The 14,970-nt window shown below is 43.9% G+C and overlaps 1 protein-coding gene across 1 annotated transcript in view; it reads right to left on the bottom strand.

Moving 5' to 3' along the window:
- The window catches only part of LOC310839566 (uncharacterized protein), a gene marked incomplete at its 5' end in the record, with an annotated part of 29,949 nt that extends 16,052 nt beyond the window's left edge, over positions 1–13,897 (bottom strand). Inside the window, 9 exons of the mRNA XM_083728198.1 lie at positions 4,827–5,082; positions 6,507–6,680; positions 8,298–8,508; positions 9,531–9,691; positions 10,976–11,145; positions 12,188–12,297; positions 12,396–12,440; positions 12,801–12,958; positions 13,852–13,897. Of these exons, the coding sequence (XP_083584324.1) occupies positions 4,827–5,082; positions 6,507–6,680; positions 8,298–8,508; positions 9,531–9,691; positions 10,976–11,145; positions 12,188–12,297; positions 12,396–12,440; positions 12,801–12,958; positions 13,852–13,897 (1,331 nt within the window). The remainder of the gene's footprint in view (positions 1–4,826; positions 5,083–6,506; positions 6,681–8,297; positions 8,509–9,530; positions 9,692–10,975; positions 11,146–12,187; positions 12,298–12,395; positions 12,441–12,800; positions 12,959–13,851) is intronic.
- Between the last annotated feature and the right edge of the window lie 1,073 nt (positions 13,898–14,970).

Below are 14,970 nucleotides of genomic sequence, written 5' to 3'. Positions count from 1 at the left end.
GGGAGGCCCCATTAGCTAAAGTGGTACCTCAGGTTAAGAACAGTTTCAGGTTAAGAACGGACCTCCAGAACGAATTAAGTTCTTAACCTGAGGTACCACTGCATCATAAAGATCCAAGGGGTGCTGAGTTTGTCAGCAGGGTTGCGCTGAAGGACTGAAACTTCTGCACTCTGGCATGACCCTCTGAGGTGCCCGGTGCGCTGGTGCTGTGGTATGGTGTCACATGTATGTGATATCATATGCATGTGACGTCATGTTATGTGTGGCGGGCCTGGTGCTCTGGTGTTTACTGGGTTTCCAGTGCTGTGCTTTTGATCTGTGTTCTCATGACGTTATAACAGTTCATGATGTTATAGGTTGTTTTCTGTGGGGAGAGGAACCTCCGAGAAATTAACGAATGTCAGAATCTAGCTGATGTTTGGGACAGGGAGGGAAAGTGCTAGCTGTGGGACTGTGTCAGGCTAGTTAAGTGCAGAGCCCTTGGGAAACAATACCAGGCCATTGGCAATGCCAGCTCTGAGGAGTGGAGAGACAGGAAAATGGGCAGGCTGGCAAGGTGATGGGATGTGTGTGAGGTGACAGGGAAAAAGTGTTGTTTCGCAAGGAGCAGAGAGGAACAAAGGCAGATCCAACTTGGCTGCTGACTGGAGAGGCTGAGGAATATATGCCCACCTGTTCTGAACTCAGGCCAGCAGCGGAAGCTATGAGAGAAGCGAGGACAGGCACTCTGGAGATATAATGCTGTGAAGGCTCATCCTCTCCGTGTGTCTTGTACATTTTTGCAATGTACAGTGGTACCTCGGGGTACAGACACTTCAGGTTACAGACACTTCAGGTTACAGACTCAGCTAACCCAGAAATAGTACCTTGGGTTAAGAACTTTGCTTTGGGATGAGAACAGAAATCGTGCGGTGGCAGTGGGAGGCCCCATTAGCTAAAGTGGTGCTTCAGGTTAAGAACAGTTTCAGGTTAAGAACGGACCTCCAGAACGAATTAAGTTCTTAACCCGAGGTACCACTGTACTTATAATAAACACAGCAGGTAAAGGAAGAGAACAAATTCAGGAGGGGGGGGGGCATTCTGGTGGACTGAGTTTCAGAAAGCCTTTCAGCTGTTAAAGTGGCTTAAACACACTCCATTGCCCGAGGACAACAAATCCACTTAAAAAAACAACAACAAATACTTCCTGTGTTTAGGAAAGTTACAGGGAAATATGCTGAAAAGTGTTGATGAACAAATGGCTATGAGGAAAACATACAACAAGCAAGCAAGAAAGCATGAATGCCATATCACCTCCATGCAAATCAGTCAGAATAAATGCTCAGTAAAGACTGGGCACAGTCTAATCTCTCCTTAAGGTTTGTGCAAGCAACTCAGGATAAATGACAATTTATTAAACAGGCCATCCGCATGGGTCCTCAGTCTTACCAGAACACACTCTTTGTTGTTTTTGCTGCAGCAGTCTAACACAGCAAACAAACAAGAAATATGAGCCACAGCAGCTGCACCAAAACTGCCTGAAGTACAGTTAGCCTGCAATTTACGGACATTTTACTTGTGTGCATTCAGCTTTATGTATGCTGCGAAATAGGTAAATTAATTTAAAAGAGGTGGAAGGTGGGTGGACATCTTGGAAAAAAAAGACTTTGGCAATCTCACCCACGATTTGGGTTTTAGACGCAATCCCCGGAACGTAACTCCCATTTCTGTTACTCACACTCGGCCCAAGTATCCTTTGGTTTAGCTAGCAAACTCGATGCTGATTACTGCATTCCGTTACAAGCAACAGATAATGTGTGAGAGATTCAGTGCTTTATAGTTTGTGGTGAATAGAAGTGAGTTCTGGGTAAATATAACTATACTGAGTACAGTGGTACCTCGGGTTACAGATGCTTCAGGTTACAGACTCCGCTAACCCAGAAATAGTACCTTGGGTTAAGAACTTTGCTTCAGGATGAGAACACAAATCATGCTCCGGTGGCGCAGCAGCAGCAGGAGGCCCCATTAGCTAAAGTGGTACCTCAGGTTAAGAACAGTTTCAGGTTAAGAACGGACCTCCGGAACGAATTAAGTACTTAACGCGAGGTACCACTGTAATTTTTAAAATGTAGAGATCTTGTTAAAAGGAGATGTAGATGATGCCCGGGGTATATGGGGTGCTAGGGGAGGGGCAGTACCTCTGGTGTGGGGACACATTGTGCTTGTTCTGGGGTAGTTTGTCTACTTTTGGTCTCCACCCTGCACTCAGCTCTCACTTGTGGCTCCTAGAAGCTGTCAGCATGTAACAGAAGGCACGTCCTGGGAATGGCTTTGACTGGCTGGCTAAACCAGGTGAGGGTAACCGCAGAGGCAGAGTGGGGGGTGGGGGGCAGTAGGGGTGGGGGTGGGGCAGTGGGGGACATTGCCTTGGGAGGTGCCACCCCCCGCAGCTCCCCGCCACTGGCACACGCCTCTGGGACGCACACCGCCACCACTAACTCCGCAGCTGCCCATCCCTATGGGTGCCACGCCATGCCGTGCTGTGTGCCCCGCCCTTATGGGCAGTTCATCCCACCCCTGGGTGCACTGCTGCAGGTGCCCAAGAGGTTTCCTCCCTCACTGGGCAGCCGATGGGTCTCAAACCCTTGTTGAGTTAGGGACTTCCCCTGCATTTAAAAGGCTCTGGCTGATTGAGCAGGCAAGACCAAGAGTGGTTCCTATGGTCAAGAAGGTGATTTCTGCATGTGCTGCAGAGGGAAGTGAGGGGCAGGTGGGGCTCATCAACCTGGGAAAGAGGCCCATCTAGGAGAAGGAAGACACTGATCCTAAACCTCTGCTGCCTTGTGGGATATATTTGGGAGAAGAAAAGGCTAAGGGATAAACCCTACACATATCGGGAGTGGATGGAGCCTTGTACGCTTCCTTCAGACAACTAACTCCTGCTGCCAAGCTGGTGCCAAAATAATAATAATAATAATAATAATAATAATAATAATAATAATATATTATTTGTACCCTGCCCATTCGGCTGAGTTTCCCCAGCCACTCTGGGCGGCTTCCAACAAAGATTAAAAATACATTAAAATGTCACACATTAAAAACAGGGCTGCCTTCAGATGTCTTCTAAATGTCAGGTAGTTGTTTATCTATTTGACATCTGATGGGAGGGCATTCCACAGGGCGAGCGCCACTACTGAGAACGCTCTCTGCCTGGTTCCCTGTAGCTTTGCTTCTTGCAGTGAGGGAACCACCAGAAGACCCTTGACGTTGGACCTCAGCATCCAGGCAGAACAATGGGGGTGGAGATGCTCCTTCAGGTATACTGGACCGAGGCCGTTTAGGGCTTTAAAGGTCAGCACCAACACTTTGAATTGTGCTCGGAAACATACTGGGAGCCAATGTAGGTCTTTCAAGACCGGTGTTATATGGTCTTGGCAGCCACCCCAGTCACCAGTCTAGCTGCCGCATTCTGGATTAGTTGTAGTTTCTGGGTCACCTTCAAAGGTAGCCCCACGTAGAGTGCATTGCAGTAGTCCAAGCAGGAGATAACTAGAGCATGCACCACTCTGGCAAGACATTTTGCGGGCAGGTAGGAATTGCTCTGCTTTCCTTTGGACCACATCAGCAAGACTGGGGGGGTCTTGTCATCTGGGCAGCCCAGGACCCCCATACACACTGTCCAGGCTTGTGCACCAGGGAGGTTACTTTGGTGCTGCTAACACAGCGATATGACTTCACCCCTGAGGGAAACTCCATTGTCTCTCGAGACAGATGAATACCAACAGCAACAAGATGATGCTCATGAGACTTCAGGCTGGTATATGCTACATTTCAATAAAAATGTCCTCCTCAGGGACAACCATAAACACAAGGCATGCTGCATCTCACTGCAAGAACAGGATGCTGGACTAGATGGGACTTTGGCCTGATTCACCAGGGATCTTCTTACTGGCAAGATGAAGCAACAATATTGTCAATTCACTTCTTTATTATGCATCACTCATTTCATGCAATTATAAGATTTTTGGCAGCAGTTCACAGAAAGTGAAGCGAACAATGCTCCCAGTTTCCTTTTTGGCCAAGTTAAATTGCTCATGCCCAAACTGATATTGCTCTTTAAACTCATATTGCTGATCATAACCAGATGTATAAATTAGACAAATTCCACACATTACCATAATGCTTACTTTGTTTTCCTGGAGTTGTCAAATACAATAGAGCACAGGGAGCGTCTGAGCCTTTACTAGTTGCACAGAAGGAAGCATTTTGCCTGTTGCTGCTTCTTCCAACATAGCAGCATCAGGCCAGGGGAAGGTATCCCTGCCAAAATTTAGCCCTTCTATGCCAATTGTTCTTTTCCTGGATTACCTGATGGCAGCACTAGGCAACTGGCTCCAGCTGTCGCTATTTCAAGTTCCCACAATGCCTCTGTTGCTCTGGTAATTTATTCCTGGACAAAGACACCCTTTTCAAGTTGATGAACCCTCTTGAAGCACTGGCAACTGCCCAAGGATGGCATGCATTGATGCCAGGTCACAAAACATGCCACCCAGTGAAGACTTGGAAAACCAGTACTTCAGAATATTTGGTTTTGCAAGGCTCAGTTAAGTGGCAAATTTTGTCCTGTTTTCACATATTTCCAAGAATGATTTGCTTTGCCATTAGTAATTTAATATCCAATAGCATTAGACATTCTGTCCCACGGCATTTCCTGACCTTACACAACTTAACTAGTGGTAATGTAGTGTAATTGTATCACATGCATCGATTATGTGATCTAGTCTACAAAAATGCCATGCTCCTTGTTCCACCACAAAGGCCAATAATCTATAATTCAGCGCGTCCACTGTATGATAATAACAGCTAAAAAGATGACAGATAAAATCAGGCGGGTGTAATACAGCCCTTTCTCCACAAGGGCTATTGTTTTATCCCATGCGATTGATTCAGGGTCATCCTGGCGTTCTTCTAGAGAGAGATGTTTCTTGATCTGTTGCAGTTCCATATTCAGATGTTTCAGAAACACCAAGCTGTCATCTTCACTGTCTTTTGCTGGCAACGGAAATCCATCTGCCGGCTCGTTCTCTTTGGGCCACCTGTCTCCTGTACAGATGAAAATGAGGAGGATATATGTTAACCTGTTAAGAAGGTTACGTTTGGGAACAGACATTGTTTGGGAATAAAGAAATTGAGAGTTAAAGAACTGCTTCTTTGATTCCAAATTCCGGCGTATGGTTCACTGGAAGCCATGTTGGACGTTTTGCATCTGTTATAACACAATGTGAAGCAACATACCTCCACCTTCATTAAAACAAATGCCAGTTATTTGATTCCAGACAGGGCCTGGGTTTTCCTTGCAAGACTCAAAGTGCTGCAAATCAAGAAGGCTCTTGCAGTGCAATTCTAGGCATGCCTACTGAGAGCTAAGTTCCACCATCAAGTTTAGTTGAATGTACTCCCAGATAAGTGTTTCAGCCTTAAGATATGCAGGTTAAATGGCTCTAAGAGCAATATCAATATTTTCCAGTACGTAATGAATGAAGAAGAGCTTGCATCTGATTTAAGCTTATTTCCACTTTCTATATTGCATGAAAGTGCATGAAAGGGATCAGATGTGACACATCTGAGGCTTAACAGAATGAATGAAACTTGTGAAATTGCCCACACCTTAGATTAAAATGGATTGCTTCCTTCCACACTTACTTATTTGAGCTATGCTGACAGCTTGACGCCTCAGATCCATTTCACACATTACTCAGAAAAGAATAGAAGCTTGTTCTGGTCAGACCTCACCTGGAGTACTGTGTCCAGTTCTGGGCACCACAGTTCAAGAAGGACACTGACAAACTGGAATGTGTCCAGAGGGCAACCAAAATGGTCAAAGGCCTGGAAACGATGCCTTATGAGGAACGGCTAAGGGAGCTGGGCATGTTTAGCCTGGAGAAGAGGAGGTTAAGGGGTGATATGATAGCCATGTTCAAATATATAAAAGGATGTCACATAGAGGAGGGAGAAAGGTTCTTTTCTGCTGCTCCAGAGAAGTGGACACGGAGCAATGGTTCCAAACTACAAGAAAAAAGATTCCACCTAAACATTAGGAAGAACTTCCTGACAGTAAGAGCTGTTCGACAGTGGAATTTGCTGCCAAGGAGTGTGGTGGAGTCTCCTTCTTTGGAGGTCTTTAAGCAGAGGCTTGACAACCATATGTCAGGAGTGCTCTGATGGTGTTTCCTGCTTGGCAGGGGGTTGGACTCGTTGGCCCTAGTGGTCTCTTCCAACTCTATGATTCTATGATTCTATGAACCCAAGGTACTATTTCTGAGTTAGTGGTGTCTGTAACCTGAAGCGTCTGTAACCTGAAGCGCCTGTAACCTGAGGTACCACTGTACTTAAATCCTGCGCATACCCTTGTGCGAAAAGATTTCTTATAGTAATGGATGATGGTGTTTGATATCTGCACCCTTCTTCTGCTTTATAAGTGCCCCACCTCCTTATGGTAAATAGTTTACATTTCAGAAAACGCTTACCTAAATGGATCGCTGGGCTCTCGCATTCCTCTTTCTTCTTGCTCAGGATTCTATTCATGAATTTATTCCCCTTGAAGGATGGCAACTTTGGTCTCTTCTCTCTGAGATAGAGTACAAAAGCGTTCTCCAAGATACCAAGGACCAGAAATACAAACATCCCAGTGAAAAACGCGGCTGCATTGAAGAAGAAGAAGAAACAGGGGTGGTGAAAAGCTAGCATCCCTCAGAGGTCTTTTCTTTAATGTGGGAATGGGGAACCCAAGGACTCTTCCAGTGCTTGAAATTCTCAATGGGCCAAGTCCTTATCAATAGGCTTGCCCTTTGCTCTCCTTGAGTGTCTGCTTGGCTAGAATGTGTCCTTGAATTCAGAAGTGGCCTAGTGTGGTGGAGCTGCCTCTTTCGCGTTCCAACAGTGACATCACTTACCACTTACTGTCAGTTACAGATAGGTAGCCGTGTTGGTCTGCCATAGTCCAAACAAAAAATTCCTTCCAGTAGCACCTTAAAGACCAACTAAGAACTAACGTAGTTGGTCTTTAAGGTGCTACTGGAAGGAATTTTTTGCACTTACTGTCAGGGAGAGAGAGGAGGCAACTGAGAGGGGCAGTCTGGGGTGAGTGCGCATCAGCAGAGCCTGTCTGGCACTCCTGCTAGTGTACTTGCACTGCATCCAGCTCCTTCCCTTCCCTTCCCAACCCCTTCTCTCCCTCCTAGTAAGAAGGAAGGTCTGGAGGGCAGCAACATGAGAAAACAGGCCTTTTCTGCAGTGGCTCCCTGTTTGTGGAATGCTCTTCCCAGGGAGGTTCACCTCGCACCTTCATTATACACCTTTAAGCACCAGGTAGACCATTCCTCTTCAACCAGGCCTTTGGCTGATTGATGTCTAATGCCCTTTTAAAATTCAGGTAGGTAGCCATGTTGGTCTAAACTGAAAACTATGGATAGAACTAGTCTGAATAGAGATAGTGGATTCTCGTCTCATTACATATGCTATAGCTATTTTTGGTCATCTGTATACTATCCCTTGCTTTTTCTTGTAGGACTAATTGCAGTCATTAAAAGTCATCAACAGTTTTACCATACCCATTGAGTCAATCACCCATCTCCTACTACCCTTCTGAGAGGAATCACACCCCACCCTCCCACTATATATAAAGGTCTGGTGACTTCTGTTTCAGTGTATCTGAAGAAGTGTGCATGCACACGAAAGCTTATACCCAGAACAAACTTAGTTGGTCTCTAAGGTGCTACTGGACAATATTTTTATTTCTTTCGCCCTTTTAAAATGTGTTGTGGGATGGGATACTATTGGGTTGTTTTTGTTTTTATTATGTATTTTCTTGTTTAATATATATATATATATATATTGTGATTTATTTTGTGAACTGCCTTGGGATCTACAGGTAAAGGGAGGCATACAAATGTAATACATAATAAAATAATAATAATAATAATTCGCCTTCAAGCTGGAAGATAGGGATAATAATACTGACCGACCTTACAGGGTTGCTATATGATTTGAAAGATAATATATTTGAAGTGCTTTGACCATATTAAAGTGCTAAACAAATTGCTGAGGGGGTATTGTTATTCTATTTTTGTACCGTGCAAGATAATGATGATTCACAAAATGCACCTCCAACTAAAAGTTAGTTACTGATCCAGGGACCTGCTCACTAACTAAACCACAATGTGAATTAGTCCAATGAAAGCAACCAAAACTATTTGACAGCCCCTAAGTGTTCAAAAGCTGCCAGCGCTGAAATAAGACATGTATAAAACGTGGTTTACCTATGACTGGTGGATTATCTGATGTTGCGGGTAGCATATCATTAAGAATCATTGACAAAAATGAGATTTGAAGGATCAGTGTCATTTTAAAGGCAATCTTTTCTCCAGGAGAGGCAGATGCAAAAGAAATAGCCATATCCAGCAAAAAGAGAATTAAAGTTGGGAGGATCAGAACCAACACATACAAAATGGAGCGCCTCTTCATAGAAATCTGTCAAAAAGGCGGGGGGGAATGAATAAATAAAAATGAAGATTACAGCAAAGAATGGAACTCTCTTTTCAGTCTCATTAGTAGCATACATTCATTCATAGTCCTTATTCTTAGCAACCCATTGGTGGGTGGGACCACCGTCTTCCCTCTTCCAAAAATGTTTCAGAAGGAAAAGTGGGATATAAATGTAATATTAATAACAATAGCAATTGCAGGAAACAATGGAGCCCCTGGCAGGACCTTGAGCGGGATAAAAAAGCTGCTGCAGAAACCCTGAAATGGGTCCCCATACCACTGAGGGATTTACCATTGAAGCAAAACAAAGATTTCTATGTCTGTATTGGCCTGGTAGGCAAAATTTCAATACAGTGGTACCTTGGGATGCGAACAGGATCCGTTCCGGAGCCCCGTTCGCATCCAGAAGCAAACGTAACTAGCAACGGCAAGCTTTTCGCCGCTTCTGCGCATGCGTGTGACGTCATTTTGAGCATCTGCGTATGCGCAAGTAGCGAAACCCGTAAGTAACGCGCTCCGTTACTTCCGGGTTGCTGCGGAGCACAACTCAAATGCGCTCAACATGAAGCATATTCAACCCGAAGTATGACTGTAATCAGAACTTGATGGCACCAGGGCTGTGGAATGCCTCCCGCCTTGCTGAAATACAAAAGGCCTCCAGCAGTGTTGGCATTCCACTGGCTCCTGTAGACATACGGTACCTATTTAGGCAAGCATTCCTCCAAAATGAACTTCTGATTTATTGTTTTCCCTGTTGGTTTAACTATGTTTTGTTTTTAATCGAAGTGTCCATCATCAACATATTTCAAAGAACACTTGCATTCTTTTTTAAGAAATGAAAATGAGCCAATAACATACTACCCTCTTTAAAATTAACCTAAAATCTAAGCAGAAGTTCTGAAAATAAGTGTGGATTAAAACTCGTAAGCATGAAAAACAAACACTGGCTACATAGGGGGAGATCTTTTTCTGTTCCATGTTTTTTAAATGTATTAGAAACCAAATACCTCATAAGTGACAGCACTGAAGTTAATTACATCATATTCCATGATGTGCTCAATGATCCTCAGCTCCTCAAACTTCCATTCCCCACTGGTCAAGTAATTTTTGCGACTATCTTGGTTCGCCTTCTTGGAAGATTTGTTGCTCACCATTATCATTTCCTTGTCTAGAGGCAGTAGAAGAGAAATGATACGGAAGGTTGTTACTTCAGGGCAGTATAGAAAATCACAGTCACATCCATATTAGGTCTTCCTTTTGAGGTTGTGCCATAACTGTTCCATCTTGTCCCACAGTTTGCTCAAAAAAAATGGTAGTGATGTATCAGTAGCACACACATGGTCAGCCTCCAATGGGAGCAACTCTGAATTAATTTTGAGAGGCGACTTTGACCATTGGCAAGGGGAGCAAACATGCAGGGAAGAGTGATTATGGGGAGAGAGTGAAGAAAGATGCAGAAAACAGGGAACATAGGGCACATTCAGAAAAACACAAGCGGAGTGTATAGTGGGGACCTCCTGATGAAGGGTGGATAAGAAATACAGGGAACAAATAATAATGGCTTGTTCCCCATGCTAGTTCTACTTCACATCGACCCATTGAAAGTACAGTGGTACCTCAGGTTACAGACACTTCAGGTTACAGACTCCGCTAACCCATAAATAGTACCTCAGGTTAAGAACTTTGCTTCAGGATGAGAACAGAAATCGTGCAGCAGCAGCAGGAGGCCCCATTAGCTAAAGTGGTACCTCAGGTTAAGAACAGTTTCAGGTTAAGAACAGACCTCCGGAATGAATTACGTTCTTAACCTGAGGTACCACTATAATGGACTTGACTAAGCCAATCTTATCTTACAACATAATAAAGTTGTAAGGCTGTCATCATGCTGCAATTGGAAATTCAGGCATTTTTCGCTTCTTACCACATCTGCAGCCATGCCATAAATGTTGGGGAGGGGTGGAACAAATAGGAGAAAATCTCCTCTTCATCTGTTCCCCCCACCCCTACCCCCACGCTGCTGCTCTGAGATGCGAAAAAAACCCTGCATTTTAAAATGCAGCCATTCTTGTCTCTTCCTACAGCAGAAACTATGCTCCCTTTGTTGGCAACCCCATTGGAGGTAGGGGTTGGTGATGTGCAAGGGGGGGGGGTTGGGCAAGCTGTTAGGGCTTTGGGGCCATTGAGAGAGCTGTGGCGGGATTGGGTGAGGTGTAAATGGAGGGGAGTTGGCAAGCTGCGTAGGGTTTAGTGTGGTTGGTGAGCCACACAAGCTGGGCTACAGCCCCTGGTTACAATAATTGCTGAGATAGGTGGAAAAGGGGTGAAGTGTGGTGGTTTGGAGTTCAACATAAGAGTGAGTTCATGGGGTGCAAATTGGGGGTGTGCATTCAAGAGGGTACAAATGAAAGAGAAGCCAACTATCATGCCAGTTCAACGAAATACATTTTTTTACCTGAATGTATCGATGACATTATGCTTATGTTGCATTTTTGTTGATCAAAAGGAAACGCATGGACATCCAGACTGCAGGATGAAGTCAGTCGGTAGGCTTGAAACATTTGAATGGAACCGTCAGCCGATACATAAGCAAAAGGGCTCTGTGTGAACTTGTCTTCATCTGCCCTAAAGACAGTGTATTGTAATTAGGAAAGCTTTGCATTTTGCACAGATTAGATAACCCCTAAGTCTGGCACCTACATGGGAAGCCTCATTGTTAATCATAGAACTGTAAAGTTGGAAGGGACCCCAAGGATCATCTAGTCCAGCAGTTCTCAACCTGTGGGTCCCCAGATGTTGTTGGACTACAACTCTCATCATCCCTAAGCTCTGGCCTTGCTAGCTAGGGGTGATGGGAGTTGTAGTTCAACAATATCTGGGGACCCACAGTTCAGAAAGACTGATCTAGTCCAACCCCCTGCAATGCAGGAATCTGTTTGCTCAACGTGGGGCTCAAACCCACAACCCTGAGATTAAGACTCTCATGGTCTTATCAACCAATCTAAAGCAGGGGTTGTCAGCCTAGTCCCTACCGCCCACTAGTGGGTGTTTCAGGATTCTAGGTGGGCGGTGGGGGGTTCTACGGCACAAGCTGAATCCTCCTTCCATTGAGCACTGGTGGGCGGTAAGGAAATTTTACAATCAAGAAAGATGCATTAGTGGGCGGTAGGTACAAAAAGGTTGACTACCCCTGATCTAAAGGGTCAACATGTAGATAGTGATTTCATGGCAATAATAAAACATAAAATATGACTGAATGTTGATATAAAATACTTATAACAAACGAATAATGAATCAAAACTTGCACAATTTTCTAATTTATTCCCATAACGTCAGCGGGAAACTGGGGGTGAAGAACAAGCAGAATGTGGACGAGCCCTTAGACCAAACTCTGTGCCAAGGAGACTCGAGGCAATCTGAACTCTGTCAAACAATGCAAAATTCACAGGTTCTTGCCTTAGCCCTGGCAATGGTGTCTGCATTTGTGCTCAGCCCCCAGCCCAGTGCTGTTAAACCTCTGGCTATCATGGCAGGCAGCCTTCTCAATGCCTTGGAATAGATATGGTAAAGTGGTTTCAGTACATGGCTGCACCAAAAGCAACCCTGTGAATTTGCCCTGAAAATGCAGTTTGGAAACATATTCACCATGGGATAAAAGCAGCATTACCGTTCATCTATGTAGAGGTCTGGGGTCCAAAAAAGGTTCACAGGCAAAGTGATATTCGTAATGTTACAGAAATCCAAGGGATTCCATGAGACAAATTCATTGTCCCAGAACTAGAGGAAAGAAAAAATATATTACTTACAATAAAATAAAATAAAATCATGGGAGGATAGATCTGTTTGCTATTTACAGAGAAGAAAGAGGACCTCACCACATACATCCAGAAATAGAATGTGACCACCTGCAATTTTTCTTGCTGCAAGGAACAAAAAGGGAAAAGATTAACACATTATTTTCCTCCTGTCCTAGAGAATTAACACAGAGACAAATATATTGGTGGTACAACTAGAAGGTGGGTGGGTGGGTGGGTGGGAGATGGATGTCCCTCTTTAAAAATCCACCCGTCCCCAACTGGCTGGTGGCCCTACCTGTCACACACAGCTAGAATTGAAGCTATGAATCCAGTAAGTGAGTGTTCTGCAATTTCTCCCCAACAGTTTGCAATTGTAAGGCAGCACCCCACATTCAACATCCCTTCCCTTTCTTTGCCCCTCCCCAGTATTCGTGCTTAGGCCCATCCCTGGAGACCAACCATGCAATGATTATTCTCTCTTACCACTGAAAGGATGGACACCAGGGTGAAGTCTAGTTGAACTTCTATAGGCTTTTCCCAATCATTCAGAGGTATGGTGTATAAGAAGAGATCCTTATTAGAAGAGATGTTCAGGTACTCAGCCACATCATGGTACCTACAATTCTGTTTCTGGGAGGCTTCTGGAGTAGGGACAAAATGAGAAGATGAATGTGTCAGTAAGCTAAGATTCAAAAGTCCTTGTTCTGTTCTTGTTCTTGTTCTCTTTACAATTTATTACCTGCTCTTCAACCTAATGTTCCAGGTTTGGTTATGCTGGGGAAATATTGGCGTTCAGTACCCAATATCCTGTGGGTTCAGCCTGGAAGGCCAACAGAATCCGGACACCAATTGTTAGTTAAATAGGACATTTATTTAGATATTGCAAGTCTGGTTTCACGCAGCCTCAACCAGCAAGTAGTTATGGATGGCACACCAAATATGAAAGAAGTATACATATTTATACAATTACAAGCACAGGGAAGCAAAGGGGCTGTTATGTCCCTATATGGCAATACGTCTTTCTACTAGCTTATACTGGTTTAACCCTCCCTCCTTTTTCCTCAACAGTTACAGCAATAGCTCCTGCACATTTGTTGATCCATCCTTCTCGCTTGGTTCTCCTGCAAACACAACCTTCACATTCCAGCCTTCACTGGCTCAGCCTTTTCCTCACACATTTCAATTCCCCTTTATTCTTTTATAATGTTATTCTCCCTTCCAGTTACAATTAAAACACAACATTATATGAAAACACAACATTAAAAGCAGTTTAAAGAATCTTAAGAATACGAAAATAAGGCGGATGCTAAAAAGAGACATCTCAAGTGTCAAAAGCCCCAGCAAAGAGGTGCATCTAGGCAGAGTCAGACAGTATCCTTTCTCTCCTCTTCCTTTGCTGTATCCCATTATTTCGAAAGCCAGTGAACTCAAGAAACTGCTGCCTTTCATTCTAGCATCCATCCTACCTTCTATAAAGTCTCTTAGTTGATTTGTCAGCTATTAAAGCGAGAGAGAGGAGAAGAAATGGTTTTACCTGGCACCCAGGAGAGTAGAAAACTAATCATAACAGCTCTCCACATTCTTCTCTAAGAGTGTCTTTAAGAGAAGAAGCAATAATCTGCTAGGCTGCTAAATTTGCAGCGGTGAGGAAGAGCCACATTTCTGTGTGAAACTGAGATCTCTCCTGGCTGTGGGGTAATGCATTTCACATCTCTGGTTTTGAATCTCATTTCCATGCATTTGCTCGTAATGATATTTTCTCATAACTTTATTGGCTCTGCATTAGCATCTGTATATTTCTCCCTGTTGGGATCACCCAACTAAAACATTTGCTTTCGCTTCCTCTAGATTTGTGTTTAATTAAGGATCTGGCTTCCATTAGTATGCATTACTTACTCCTCGTTGAGGTCCGGATGTTTCTTTCCAGACAATTATGAGTTGTTCTTTTAATGCACTCTTTGCAAATGTTGTTAAGACAAATATTGTAATTAGATATCAGGCACTACACTCCTGCCTCTTTGAAAATGCAACACACTTCACTTAGTAAAATACACAGTAGGGCCTGAAGGCATATCAACCCTACTCACATATATCTACGGTGTTTAAACCCATTGGTGTTTTCAAATGATCCTGAGAATTGTGGTTTGGTATAGATGCTGCCAAAATTCTGTGACAGAGCCATGGTTCTTAGACATAACTACAGTTCATAACCTCCAGATGTTGCCGAACTGCAACTCCCATTGTCCCTAAGCTTTGGCCATGCTGGCTGGGGCTCATGGGAATTGAAGTCCAGCAGCATCTGTAGGACCACCCGTTCTCCATCCTTGACTTAAGGCCATGCTTCGCATCCTTTTTTTAATAAAAAAAATAACCACCTTCCCTTTGTGATAGCATAAAAATTCCCCACCCCTTCTTCAAACTTAGCTCCCCTAGTTATTTTATTTGAACTTTCAAAAGTGTTGAAATATTGCACCTCTTATTTATAAATACTATCTTTGGCTTCGTCCCAAAGAATCTTGAACTCACAGACCTACAATTTCCGACACCCTCAAGAAACTACAGTTAGCAGGGGAAACTACAATACTGAAATATAAAAGTATGAAATGTGTTATTTGGGAAGGCGAGATTATATGCAGCTTATTACATGACCAGC

Source organism: Podarcis gaigeae, assembly GCF_964106915.1.
Source record: "Podarcis gaigeae genome assembly, chromosome: 2".
Lineage (NCBI taxonomy): Eukaryota > Metazoa > Chordata > Lepidosauria > Squamata > Lacertidae > Podarcis > Podarcis gaigeae.
Note: the sequence above shows the minus strand (reverse complement) of the source record. Positions and strands in the feature narration are given on the sequence as shown.